The following is a 13,543-nucleotide window of genomic DNA, read 5'->3' as shown; positions in this document are numbered from 1 at the left end:
AAATTATCTTTGGGATTAATAAACTATGTTTGAGCGTCTTGCTTTGAGACGGAGAGTCAGGTACGATGGGCAGGACTGTGTGCTAACATTACAATGGCACATTAATAACATTTTAATTTTCTTGCAACGTCTAAGCCCGGCCGCACATTGTCCGAATTCGGATCAGAAACAGTTGAATTTCGCCGGACCGCCACCCCGCACACTATCCGAAATATCCTTCCGGCGAGTTCGAGCTCACTCAGCTCAGTACAAAATGTAAGAGACAGCGCGGACGTTCAACTGTTTCTGATCCGAAATTTCGGACAATGTGCGGCCGGGCTTAAGCACAGAAACTGTGGGTACTTAGACAAGTTAAAGAAGTCAAAAGTATGGGTTTGAAAATAAAACGTCGCTCGGTGGTAGAACGCATGCGATGCCGTATGTCGAATCCCATGTTTGATTACCAACTTTATTGTAGAAAGTACCGAATGTAAGATGTCTAAGTACCCAGGTCCAGTGTACAAGATGTTTGGAATATGCCGATTCATTCTTCATTTGTGCGAAAAAGAAAATTACACAAAATAGTAGAGTAATGTGTAGAAAAGTCAAATATTTAGTGTGTTTTAAGTTTTTTTAAGTAAGTGTGTTATATGCCCCTTACTAATAAAAAAATACGCAGCTTTATAGGTATATTAAGCAAGATCAGTTTGTCCTTTTCTCGCACATTGGAAAAGTCATATGGCAGACAACGACAACTGATCTTGAATGATTACACGCTTAATATCTTTAATAGTAAGACGGTAAATTGTGTTTATTATCTACGGAATCGGCATATTTAACGTAGCACTTGTTAAATATTTTCATATTAGTTATTGTTTTACAATATTTTAAAGATTATTACGTAGGGATGTTTTCTGGAATTTCCCATTGAGTATATCTTAATCGTCGTCGTTCAGAAGGTCCGTGCAGGATTTTGCTTTGGCAGATCTGAAAAAAAATTTAAACCATATGAAATACAATAATTTTAGTTTAATCACAGTGTATTAATTCCGGTATTTCCAACATTAGTAGTTATATTCGGATGCAATCAAGTAGCAAAATAGTATTCTTTATTATACTTCAAACTGAAAACGTTACAAAAAAATATTTTCATGTTTTCTACAAACGCAATACATATTACGTTTCTTTGATATTTTATGAAAATACCACTTTGTGATTATATTACATTCAGACTGTACCATATCAAAGCACAATCAGGCTATTATACGAAAATCATGACAATGGTAGCCTACTTTACAAGGACGCAAATTTCGCCCCTTTCGAAAGCGGAGAGTGCGGCTTATTGCTGAGAAAGGGACGAAGTACTCTACACTCTACAGACGCATAAGGGTGATTCCCGATGACTCTTAAGGGTAGAGTGGGTCGCACAAAGGGCATTACCCATAAAGAATTCAAACGAAGTAACTGAAGTCTTCGATCTTTTCCTTGCTGACTACTAATTCTCTAAGAAGTATCGGGGAAATTGACTCATAGACCGATTGCGGACACACGTTATTTGGTCGGATTATCTCATGTCATAATTAAACGTGGTTTGTCGGCTGGGCTTAACGTAACACGATCAAATTATGTAGGTGCGCCTATGAATCAATTTCTTTGATACCTAGTGCTGTAAGAAGTTGCATAACGGCTATTAAGAATTCAAAATAAAAAAGGATATTCCAAAATATCAGAAGGGATTTGCATAGGGGATAATTTTAAGTTACAACATTGTAAGCCTTATTTTAAAAGATTAATTTTTTTCTCACTTTTTTTGGTAAAAAAGTGAGCCCCGTGCGAGTTTCTTACGCCGGTTCTTCTCGCCGGGTTAGTTCCCGAACCGGTGGTAGGCGTCATGTAGACTTTCAGAGAACATTTGCAAAAATTTATTCTGAATAAAAAAGTTTGAGTTTGAGTTTGATAAAAAAATTTAGGCCACGAATTGTACTAATTCGTGGCACATCATAACACCGCACACGGACAAATCCGCTGTCAAGAGCTAATTTTAATAATATCTGTCTACACTCACATGAGCTTTTTTCCCTTTAGCTTTCCCATAAAATAAAAAGTTACTGTGACATAGAGACTGACGAATATATAAAGGTTCCGTTTTTGCCATTTGGCTACGGAACCCTAAAAAGTAAAAAATACTTGAGAGGTGTCAAGGGACACCCGGATGGAACAAAGTTCCAGTTTATTATTTCTTATGTACAAAAAACCTGTAGAGAGAGACACAGAGAAAGAAACACGAGCTACCGCACGGCTTACAACTATAATATTTTTGCTATAGTTGTAAGCTTTTCGTCTAACCCCCTTTCGCAACGCGTGATAAGGAACTTCGTTTCGAAACTCTAACACTTACTGATTTTTCACTCTCCGACAAACCCTGAGCTCGATGGGTCCGTTGCGGACGGACTTGAACAGCGCGAGAGCCTCTACGTGCGCCAGCTCGTGACACGCCTGACCGTTCACCGCCAGCACCTCATCACCTGGAACCAGATATGTACACATTTACTTGTTGACCTGGCAAACGTTGCTTTGCCATACACGGTGGTGGAATATTTGAGAACCAACCGAGCATTGAAGAAGCCTTTTCTCGTTTGTAATTTGTAAGGGAACTGATTCTGTTCTTTGTCAAGATAAAAATATGTGCATCCAACATTTGGAAGTGCCATAGTCCATAATATTATGATTTGTTATTTGCAGTGACCCTTGCCTTGTAGCTAGTTGAATCAGTTGTTATAATATAGAATAGATGACCTATTCTATTGTTTTCAAGTATTCTATATGTAATGTAATCTAGTACATTTATACAGATCACAACCTAAATTTTAAATTGGAAAAAGTTACGTAGAAATGAAAAGAAATCTATATCTATTATCTAAACTTCATTTGTCAAGAGACTTTCATGGTAATATACCACTAACTAACCATTCAAACTACTGAACGTCAACAAGTTATTACTGTAAACACGGGAACCGATTTCTGTGCAGGTTATGTTAATATTGAGTTCTAGTTAACTACTAGTTTATAATTAAACCCAGGTTTCTTGTAGGGCTACTTTGTTAATGCCATATTTAAGAAGCAAAAAACATCAGTTTATTTCTTGTCTCGTTCACCTACTACAAATTTTATAGCCTATTTTATTACCTAATACGAAAGAAAACCTAATATGCGAGAAGGGTTGTAAATATAGGTGGCTAAAATATAAATAATATGCATTTACTTATGTATGTTTAAGAAACATTTCATTCAAAATTCAATAATACTCATTAATTTGTATTAATCGTTCAATAAGTACTATTGACCGAACTATAATTATTTATGAACCATGATTGTGGACCTTGCGGACGCGGAACTGAGATAAGATTAATTATTTGACAAACACAACACGCATCCATAAATTCCAGCGCATCATTAAATAAACATTAATTAATGGAGATTATTATGTTTATCATACACTGGCAGTGTTTGTTCGAGTCCATTAGACGACAAACAATGCAGGCGAGCCATATATTGTGTGCACACAAAGTTATCAAGAACAATACGCCTTCCTGTCCATAATGCGAAGTTTGGAATTCAATCACATACCTGCTTTGAGTCGGCCGTCGTCGACCGCCTGTCCTTGCGGTAGTATACTCTTGATGAATATCCCCAATGGTCCGCGAGGCGAGTCCCGACCTCCCACTATGGTGAATCCCAACGGTTTCTTCCCGTGGCCCTTCTCAAAAGTGATCGTGTGATACGTGTGAGTCGGCGCGCGGGGTTTTCGCGGTAGCGTGCAGAAATTCGCCGCGTTCGGTGTCTGAATGTCGGTTTCACTTTCATTCTTATCTGCGGCGCGGTTCGCAGATGAGTCAGGAACGTCGACGTCGACCACATCACTCGCGCAACTGAACGCCAGGCCGTCCTTCGCGCCGCCGTAGCTGACGACTTGCCGCCGCAGGAGCTTGTTGTTCATACTGCTATAGCTCGCGTTATGCCCTTTCTGGAATCGTGAGTGCGTGTCCGCACTTTCCGCTTCGTCGGGCGCTGATAGTGGGCCGCGATTACACGCGGGCTCGTCCTGTTGACGCGGGTCATACTTATCGATGCGCCTTTCTTTGCCCAAAATCAGTGCATTCTCGTAGTCGACGGAGCTCTCGCGCATTAGCAGCGGTGTGGTCTTAGGCGGTTCCCTCTGTCGCGCTTCGGGAGATGTTTTCTCCCGTTGTCTGCAAATGACGATATCGATATCCGATGAGCCCGATCTCAGAGCTTCTTTCGCTTCGGCCATAGTCAAGTCACGTAGCCTCCGTCCGTTGACATTAAGCAATTCGTCGCCGATACGTAATGTCCCTTCTCTGTAATAGAGAAACGTAATGGTAAATAACAGCTTGCTAAACTGATATTAGTGGGAAATTATTGCTTTAGGATATTGCAGTAGTAAATAAATAAAAATTAATAAGCTAGATACAGTAATAATTACTAAATACACCTATGAATTTGTAATAAGTAAGTATACACTATGAACTTTAAAGAATTAAATGATGAATGTTCATTGAACTTACTTGTCGGCTAATCCACCAGGAACGACGTGCGCCACCAAATATCCAACGTGACCTTCGTCCGTGAGCTTAGTTTTAGCGATAAAGATACCTAACTCCTCACATGGGCTATTTTTAATTATTCTAACGACCTTAAAATCTGTTTGTACTCTATGCATATGGCCTTTGGTTGATTTCCGGCACGGCGGGATAGGTGGTATCCCGCAATCTCCTTTGCTAGCGTCTCTTTGCCGCAACTTCTGTTTTTCTGTTAGCTGGAGATACTGCGCTTCACCGTAATCACAATTTTTAGGCATTCTTCTGAGGATTTCTTTGCGGTCTAACGATAACGCTCTTTGGTAATTTCGAGGTTTAGCTCTAGAGTTGTCGCCCTTGTCTCGACTTCTTCTGCTTGGCAACCGACTCCTTATGTAAGTGTGGTCGCCCGATACGCTTCTACCGTGACATGGAACTTGAGCATTGGAATGTGATGCGGAGCTTTCGCATCGAGAGGAAATCCTATCGCTATCGAATATAGAAGAACTCGCCGATTCATTGACTAGAATACCCGAATCTGCATCTTCGCAGTCTTGTAAAAGCACGTTCTCATCATCACATGACCCCTGGTACACGTCATCGTGGAAAACAGCATTTTGGCCCCTTTGAAATTCATCCAATCCAGGTAAAGCACCATATGAAAAACTTCTTAGTTTGGCTTTGACACCGTGTCTTTTCTTTTTACTCTTGCTTACTTGAGGTTTTAAAACTCCATCTTCTCCGATATGTTCGTCTCCAGTCGGTTTATACAATTTGGAAAATAATTTGTTGGTAGAAGATTTTAAGTATTTATCTGACATTGCTCTAAGTTTAGCGGAAAGACAGGAGCTAGGTCCGATTGTATCTTTTTCATCTTTTTGCTTACACTTATCAGTCTTTTTATCAATGCGAATTGGCTGAATTTCGTAGGGGTCGTAGTCGTCGTTGAAAATTTGATCACTCGACTTGGACAGCTTAGTTCCTACTTTGGGTATCCCATAATATTTGTCACATTCTGACCCAGAACTGTAACATCGGGTCCCACGATTTGTAAACGACCTCTCTTGCCAATTACATTCAGGCCTTTTAGCGAAGAAAACTTCATCATCGTAATTTTGCATTTTTAACCAGGAATGTTGGTTTTCGAATTCTAGTGGAGCTTCTGGGTAATGTTCTACGTATTGACCGAGGGTTAAGTCTTCCGCGTGACCGAATCCACTACAATCGCTTCCCGATGTTGAAGCAGCATCGTCGCCATGTCGTAAGGGATGGTTTGATTTGAAGCAAGACAATTTTGTATTTTTTACCTTATCGAGTAGTGGATTTCGTTTCTCCCTTCCCACTATGTAATCTTTTTCTATGGAACTTCCACGAACGTGGCGGATATCAGTGCAGTTTTCATGTGGTACTGAATGATGCTGCAGTGATATTCGTCTAGTCGCTGGCGTGAGATCTCTGCGAGGACATGGATGAGGGGATCTTTCTACGATTACTATTTGATCGCTAAGATTATAGAAGTTTGTCTCCATTGAACTGCTGCTGCTTTTTCGGTTGTGATCAGGAGGTACATCTGAAAATGTAATGTTATTGTCTTTAAGAAGATAATTTTAAACAAAATCAATTATGAATCATCTCAATATAATTGTTGAGATGTTTTAATGAACAATTATAAAATTTTGGGTTTTATATTATGAGCACGCTGGTCTCAATTATTAATTTTTATCGTTATAAAACTTTACCTATTCTAGATCTTCTTGACGATCGTGTTTCCTCATCTGGAGTTACAGTCAGAAGCCGCGGCGGCTCGCCTTTCTTGAACCACCGCATATCTCTCGATTTTCTACACCATTTTTATTTTGTCTGTAAAAAAAAAGAAAACAATAAGATCTTTATCATTATAAAGTTTTAATGAAAATTATCATGGGACTTAGTAGTAAGGTAAACATAATATTTTCTATGCCATTATTTTTTTCTTTGCAAATAGCAGAATGGCCTTTTAACTTTATCCTTGTCATTGGACTAAGGACGTATTTTCTGCAAAATTGTTATTTTCTATGTAAAGAAAAACGTAATCTTTATGGAATTTCATCTTTAGGACTTAGGAGTTAAGACATATTTTCTACACCATTTTTATTTTATCTGTAAAGAAAAAAGGTTTTATCCAATAAGAGTTAAGAACCTTATCATTGTCTTGGGACCTAGGACACGGCAGCGATATTTATGCAAGTATTGAACAGAGTAGAATCACGTAACGACGGTTAACCTTGCTCGTGACTAAACTATTGTGTAACCGACTTGACATATTTTCAGCCAATCGGTTTTATGATTGCAATTTTTTTTCGCAGCGTTGCTATTTTATTAATGCCCAGCGCTTTTATTTCTTTTGTTGTTCCTTTGCAATAAAGTTATGGCAATAAAATATCTATGCGGGTCGACTGTTTGTTAAGTTTTTGAAATATTCTGCTGGTTCTTTTATAGTATTAACAAAAGAGTTTATTGTAACGGAAATACTTAATTTTAAATCAGTTCCTTATTTTATATTAATATTAGCAATTTTACTAACTGCTAGACATTTTCTAATTTACATCCTAAATGTAGCGTTATTTGATTGATTTATTTATTTGATTCAAAAGTTTTTTCAGAGTAACCAATAAGATTTCACCGTACATTTCTATCGAAAAGTCAAATCGACGGGTCCCAAGAACAAAATCTTATGGAAAAATAAGACGAAATGTATTTTATTGCGTTTTTGGATTCTACATACTAAAAACTATATGGCACCATATTTTTTTTTATTTTATATCCTTTTATTTATTGGAATAATCAATCGAACAATATCTTATTAGAAATATATACCCACGAACAAACATGTAATGACATGTAGGCGCTTGTTCTTTGCAACTCGCACCGAGCGCGCAGCGTCGCAACGTCATATACGATATTGTTCTTTAAAAATATAAATAAGTCCATCAGTAACTTATAAATAAATTAATGTAAAACCTATTTTACTTTTATATTCATAGACTATACAATGAGACTGTTATTAGACATATTTATTTTCTAGCTTATTATTTTAACATAAGTCGCTGTTCGGTAAAAAACAATTTCAAGTCATTTATCGCTTGAGCAGATACGATTTTGTTCTACAAATTATTAATAAAAAAATTAGTCGTATATAAATAAACAATTTTGTTCTCTGTAAACTTTTTTAACATGCGTGTTTGTTTCACACAAAAGTATTTTATGCAATATTTTTTTGAATAAAATAGTACCATTTTTTGTAAGTAATAATATTTTAGTTATATATACTACCATAACATATACCTTCTTATTTGCTTTCTGTTAGAAACTGGATGCCAACGCTACACCAACATCAGCTCGCTGGAGCCGAGAATATTGGCCGATATTACAGAAGTTTGGCATGATATTTTTGATGAAAATAATGAAAATGATAGATTGAGGGAGAAATCAGATTCCCATAATATCCATAACCCAGATACCTATTATGATACCTGCGATCAAATTACTTCACCACCTATGTATTAGCCACCAGCACCGCTTAGCGCCTACAGATGAAGTATTTACTCCATTGAACATTGAGGTAACTCACCAGCAATATAATATATTATTATATTATTGAAGAGTTTGAAGAACCTGCAATTTCTACCACACCATCATCATCACATAATGGTATTAGGTCTACCACATATTCCCACCACTGCAACTCCTGTGTCGCCAGGATCAACAGTAGTAACCACGAAAACTCTTTGATATGATCTCAGGGGTGCCCGAGGGACAAGCTAAATCTGTCTTGGGACCCGCAACGAAATTAATCAGAAGAAAGGTAGGAGGAGTAGGAGATAAGGCCCATCACACATTCACATAACATGGTATTATAGCTACACTTATGCCTTCCCCAGTTAATGTACACAAAAAATGGAAAGATATTTTTTGTGCCGATCATAGTGGTTGGATTGATTCAGTCGAATCCCTAAATAATAGCACATCAAACTTAACGCCTGAAACTGCCCCGAAGCGAAAGTCAAAGAAACGTTTGGTACGTCAACAAGACTGGTTGAACGCGAAACGAAAAACCCGGAAAATCTTGGAAAGAGCTACGTTTCAAGAAGAGGTATATTTGTTAGTGACAAAATGATGGGAAAACCGTGTAGTTGTAAGTATAAGACGTGTGGAGTTAAAATTCAGATAGAAGAACAAAGACTTGAATATTTTAATCGATTTTGGAAGCTAGGAAATAGATACTGCAGTACCTGTATCAGAAAATGCTTATTCGTCACTATTAAAGCTAACAAAAATAAATATTTAATAAGTATGTGCGATTCTGGCGTCATAAATTCAAACAATGCAATGCCAAATATCAGCTGGCCGATTTTGTATCGTACATTTTGTGAGTTAATCACTGAGTAAGTAACGAAACGGCGGAGTCAGTAACGGAAAGTCTCACTAGCATACAAAAGTGAGACTTTCCGTTACTCACTCCGCCGTTTCGTTACAATGAACGATACAGAATCGGCCAGCTGGTAGATAATTCGAATAAAAACTGATTTGATTTAAATTTAGGCATATCATGGTCACCATAGAAACGGTTTCTTTACGGAAGAATAGACAAAGTGACAGTTAGACAGTGGAAAGTTGGAAATCCGCCATTTTTCGATAAAATCTATCAGTATGTCGATTCTTTTCCATGTCTACTGTTGTTATGCTAGGTGAGAAAAAGAGTAAAATTTATTTTTGTTAAATATTTAGCTCACTATTTTTTTTTATTACTTTTTCTATAGGTGCACTTACCAAAATAAATACAGCTTATTATTACTTACACGTTTTTATAATAATTACGACTGAAATAGAACCTTTGTAACATACACGTTTGACATTGGTGTTAATTCAAAAAGAAGGTTAAAAACTACTTTTTAATATTATTTTTGAGATCAAAATGTTCTGAATTTATTTATTTAATTAAAGTTTTGATAATTACATTGTTATTTTGAATATCAATTCGAACATTAGGGCTTAATTTTCTTTTAAGACATGAAACCGAAACATCAATTCCCTAAAACAAAGACTTAAATAAAGATATATACTAGGTTGTTCCAAAGAACAACGTCGTATATTTACATATGCCCTAGATCGTTCCGGAAAACAAAACCTTATTGTATTATAAGAATTCATTTTATTCGAAAATAACAATTTAAATCTATAAAAAAATATGACAATAAAGGAATTAAGCTCTTCAATAGCTTTTGCAATTTTTTTTCTCAAAAAATGTGTATTTGCTTCAACAATTTATAATTATATTTACACAGAACTTGAAAACCTCATACCGTAAACCAATATTTTCATACATACGATTTTGTTCTTGGGACCCGTCGAAATTAAGTACCAAATCGAAAATCAATACAGGAGTCATTAATATCTGTCAATCAGCAAGTGTAAACTTCAAAGTCAACATTCTCGTCGCGTTTCTGCCGCAATTACAAAAGATTAGCAATTCATGAACTTACGGCAACCTGGTTCGACGAACCTGGGTCCTTAGCCAAGACGATTTCTTTATTGCTTATTTATAGAATTTTGACATGAGCGTTAGATAATATTAAGTTGACGTTCGACTCGTAATGGCAATTCCATACATTATGATTATTGATTGGCGATTTTATAAAGAAGCGATAAAGAAAACGTCTTGGCTAAATGGCCATGCCCCTTAGTCAAAACGGATTGGCTAGTTTCTATAGCTAAGTTAGATGTCAAAAAATAATATGATTTTACTTAACATCGCATTGTTAGCGCTATGTATTTTGACTAACTACTCTCGTGACTGAATAGGTATTTTCCACTTTATAATTATTTATGCACTTATTGCAGAAACTACGATAACCGCCCGGGTTATCTCGCGCCCACATTCACAAACAAACATCTTTTGCGGTCAATCATTACATTGACATATGACAGTTCGATACCCACATTAAAATGTAGAGCATCTAGATATTACGAGCTTTTGCCCGCGGCTTCGCTCGCGTTAAGAAGTATTATTAAATACAAACTTTCATCCCCTATTTGGGGATGAAATATAAATATCTTGGAGGTAGAATTGATCAAAATCCTTTCTTAGCGGATGCCTACGTCATATCATCTACCTACATGCCAAATTTCACCCCCGTCGGTTCAGTGGTTTGGGCTGTGCGTTGATAGATCACCATGTCAGTCAGTCACCTTTGAGTTTTATATATATATAGATTTTGTTTAGGTTTATTGAACTACTCTGGCACTCAAGCATTTTTTAATCTATTTAGGGCCTTCCTGATAAAGTGCCGGATAGGCTATCCACAACTTACTTGACAGATTTTCCATACTCTGGGCCTGTTTTACCACTTCCTGATAAAGTGCCGGATAGGCTATCCACAACTTTTTTGACAGATTCTCCATATTCTATGTGTCAAGTTAAAGACAAAAATGCATTTTGATGCAATGCAAGATGTGTAAAAAATAAAAATGCATTTTCAACCGACTTCAAAAAAGAGGAGGATATAATATGTTCGGCTCTGGATATTTTTTTCTTTCATACATAACTATAGGTACGTCATACGAATAACGAAACACATAACATATTAAACCTTAAACCTTAAGGATTAACTTTAGCTCTAGCTTGCGCATGTTATATAAAATTATAGAGGTAAATATCGAAGGTTCTAATAAAAATGTTGTTGAGTGGATATTAAAGAGTCCATAAGAATTAAATCTATACATCTATATCTATACATATAAATAAAATTGGAGTGTCTGTTTGTAATATTGAAAGAACCATTTTTTACCACATGCATATGAATCTATATACGCTACATACACCAGAACAACATTTTTTACAATTTTTGTCTGTATGTCTGTCTGTCTGTCTGACTGTTTGTTCCGGCTAATCTCTGAAACAGCTGGAGCTATTTTGCCGGGACTTTTTCTGGTAGATAGCTGATGTAGTAAGGTGTAACTTAGCTACTTTTTAACCGACTTCCAAAAAGGAGGAGGTTAATATTTTACTTTTTTCATATTTGTTAGCAGACTATCCATCTTTGTTATTATAGTATGTTACGCGGACGAAGTCGCGGGCAACAGCTAGTAGTTTGATAATATTTTGCAGTTTAAGCACGTAGAGCAGAACATACACAGTATAAATATTACTAGCTATTTGACCGAACTTTGCTCGGCATTCGATAAAACACGAATTATATAATATAATATATAATTCGTGTTTTATTGCTCGTTTGAAGATATAAGATAGAGTCAATCAAAATCTCCTAGTATGTGTGTGTACTGTGTTGTAGTGTGTAATGTTTTATTTGTTAGAAAAAATGTATGATAAAAGCATATTTTTAAAACAATAAGCTCGATGTACTTCTTCACCATATAAACTATAACTGTGCAAAATTTCAATCACCTACGTTTCCGCATTTTTTGTCAAAAGGGATCCAAAGTTTTTCGCTCGCGTATTAATAAATAATTATATAGATATAGATAAAATTGTATGCTGTCAGGTAAATATACAAGGCAAAACGTGTCAAACAGGACAAGAATATGCAGCAGCATACACTCTCACTAATGACATTCCGTATGCATGTAATGGTGTCCTTATGTGGTTTCCGTGTAAACGGTGCCTTACGAGGCCTGTCTTATCCTTCACAAGCAAACTTAAATCATCTACCCTTACCTTAGAGTTTGAATTTCCGAACGTTTAGGCTGAGAAACAAAACAACAAAAACGAAGTTTCTTTGCAAAAGAAAAGTGACCTATGCCCGGTTTCTGAGGCAGGCAGACAAAAAGCTTTAGGGGTATTTATATTATTATATTTAAAATGTTTTTGCTCCAGCCGATCCAAAGTGGTAGTGAATAGATAAACTCCAGTCAAGAAACTTCAGAAAACGGGCGATCAACCTTTCGCTAGTCGCTACATTAACACATTGAATGCCAACTACGCAATATTGCGTAGGCACTAGTAATGCTAGGGGCCAAATACGTAATACAACGTTGCACTTTCTTACAATTTAAATGGGTATTTGCATTATTACGCCTCCTGGAAAGGACGTTTTTAGGTTCGTTAACATCTCAAATAGGACATGACAAGGAAAAAAAGTAACTTTATTATTTTAAAACTAATCTAATCACACAATTTATAAGGCACTTTGAAGGCTCAAAATACAGTTTTATAATGGGATCAAAAATTTGTTTTATAACTATGTAAAGAGATCGATAACTATAATTATATAAAAAAGAAACATCAATAGAATTTTATATACAATTATGCGAAATTATGCAAAACGAGGATCAGTGTGGTAGGTGTAGAAATAGTTTACAACACACAAGGCAGGATTTTCCGGATAAGTGGCACTGTATACGAAAGATGACTTCTTTCGTTTTTTATTTTTGGTGCAGACACGACAAGGCTTCGCTGGAACAGCCTTCTTAGTAGGTGGGAGTTTTTCTAAGTAATGAAAATCTCACAACGGAACACGACTTTTATGAACGGCCGGCGATGCAGGTGGTACAGAGGCCCAGGCAGCAACGACGATGGGTCTGCAGCAGATCCATCGCCGTTGCTGTTTGCTTGAACTTGTTCAGGCTGTACTGGCGGTATTTGTGTTCCAGGTGCTTCTGCAGTTGTGGTAGTAGTATCGCCGCAGTTCAGTCCCAGTAGATATTTCACAAAATCTTCCCAAAACTTCAAACACCGTATTTCGGATGTCCGGTCTTTCAAACTAGGCAACCTATGCGCGTTTTGTACGTAAAATGATGCGAATACGGTACGCAATATTACGTAGATTGTGGCACCACACATGCCATTTTTAAACACGGTGCCGAGTACGTAGTATTACGTAGATGACCATTTGTATGGTGGGAACCAATAATGACCTGAAAATATATTTGGCACTCAATGTGTTAATAAGTAAGTAGTTAAATTGCGT

At 36.7% G+C, this 13,543-nt stretch overlaps 1 protein-coding gene across 3 annotated transcripts in view; it reads right to left on the bottom strand.

Moving 5' to 3' along the window:
* Positions 1-274: 274 nt before the first annotated feature.
* LOC121730410 overlaps positions 275-13,543 on the bottom strand; it is a 63,546-nt gene continuing 50,277 nt past the window's right edge. For all 3 annotated transcript variants that reach the window (XM_042119433.1, XM_042119436.1, XM_042119434.1), the window contains 5 exons: positions 6,317-6,437; positions 4,566-6,147; positions 3,607-4,358; positions 2,378-2,504; positions 275-966 (listed from right to left, as the gene is read on the bottom strand). In XM_042119433.1, the coding sequence (XP_041975367.1) occupies positions 918-966; positions 2,378-2,504; positions 3,607-4,358; positions 4,566-6,147; positions 6,317-6,404 (2,598 nt within the window). In that variant the 5' untranslated portion in view covers positions 6,405-6,437 and the 3' untranslated portion in view covers positions 275-917. The remainder of the gene's footprint in view (positions 967-2,377; positions 2,505-3,606; positions 4,359-4,565; positions 6,148-6,316; positions 6,438-13,543) is intronic.

The sequence above is a fragment of the Aricia agestis genome, chromosome 9, assembly GCF_905147365.1.
Source record: "Aricia agestis chromosome 9, ilAriAges1.1, whole genome shotgun sequence".
In the NCBI taxonomy this organism is placed as follows: Eukaryota; Metazoa; Arthropoda; class Insecta; order Lepidoptera; family Lycaenidae; genus Aricia; species Aricia agestis.
Note: the sequence above shows the minus strand (reverse complement) of the source record. Positions and strands in the feature narration are given on the sequence as shown.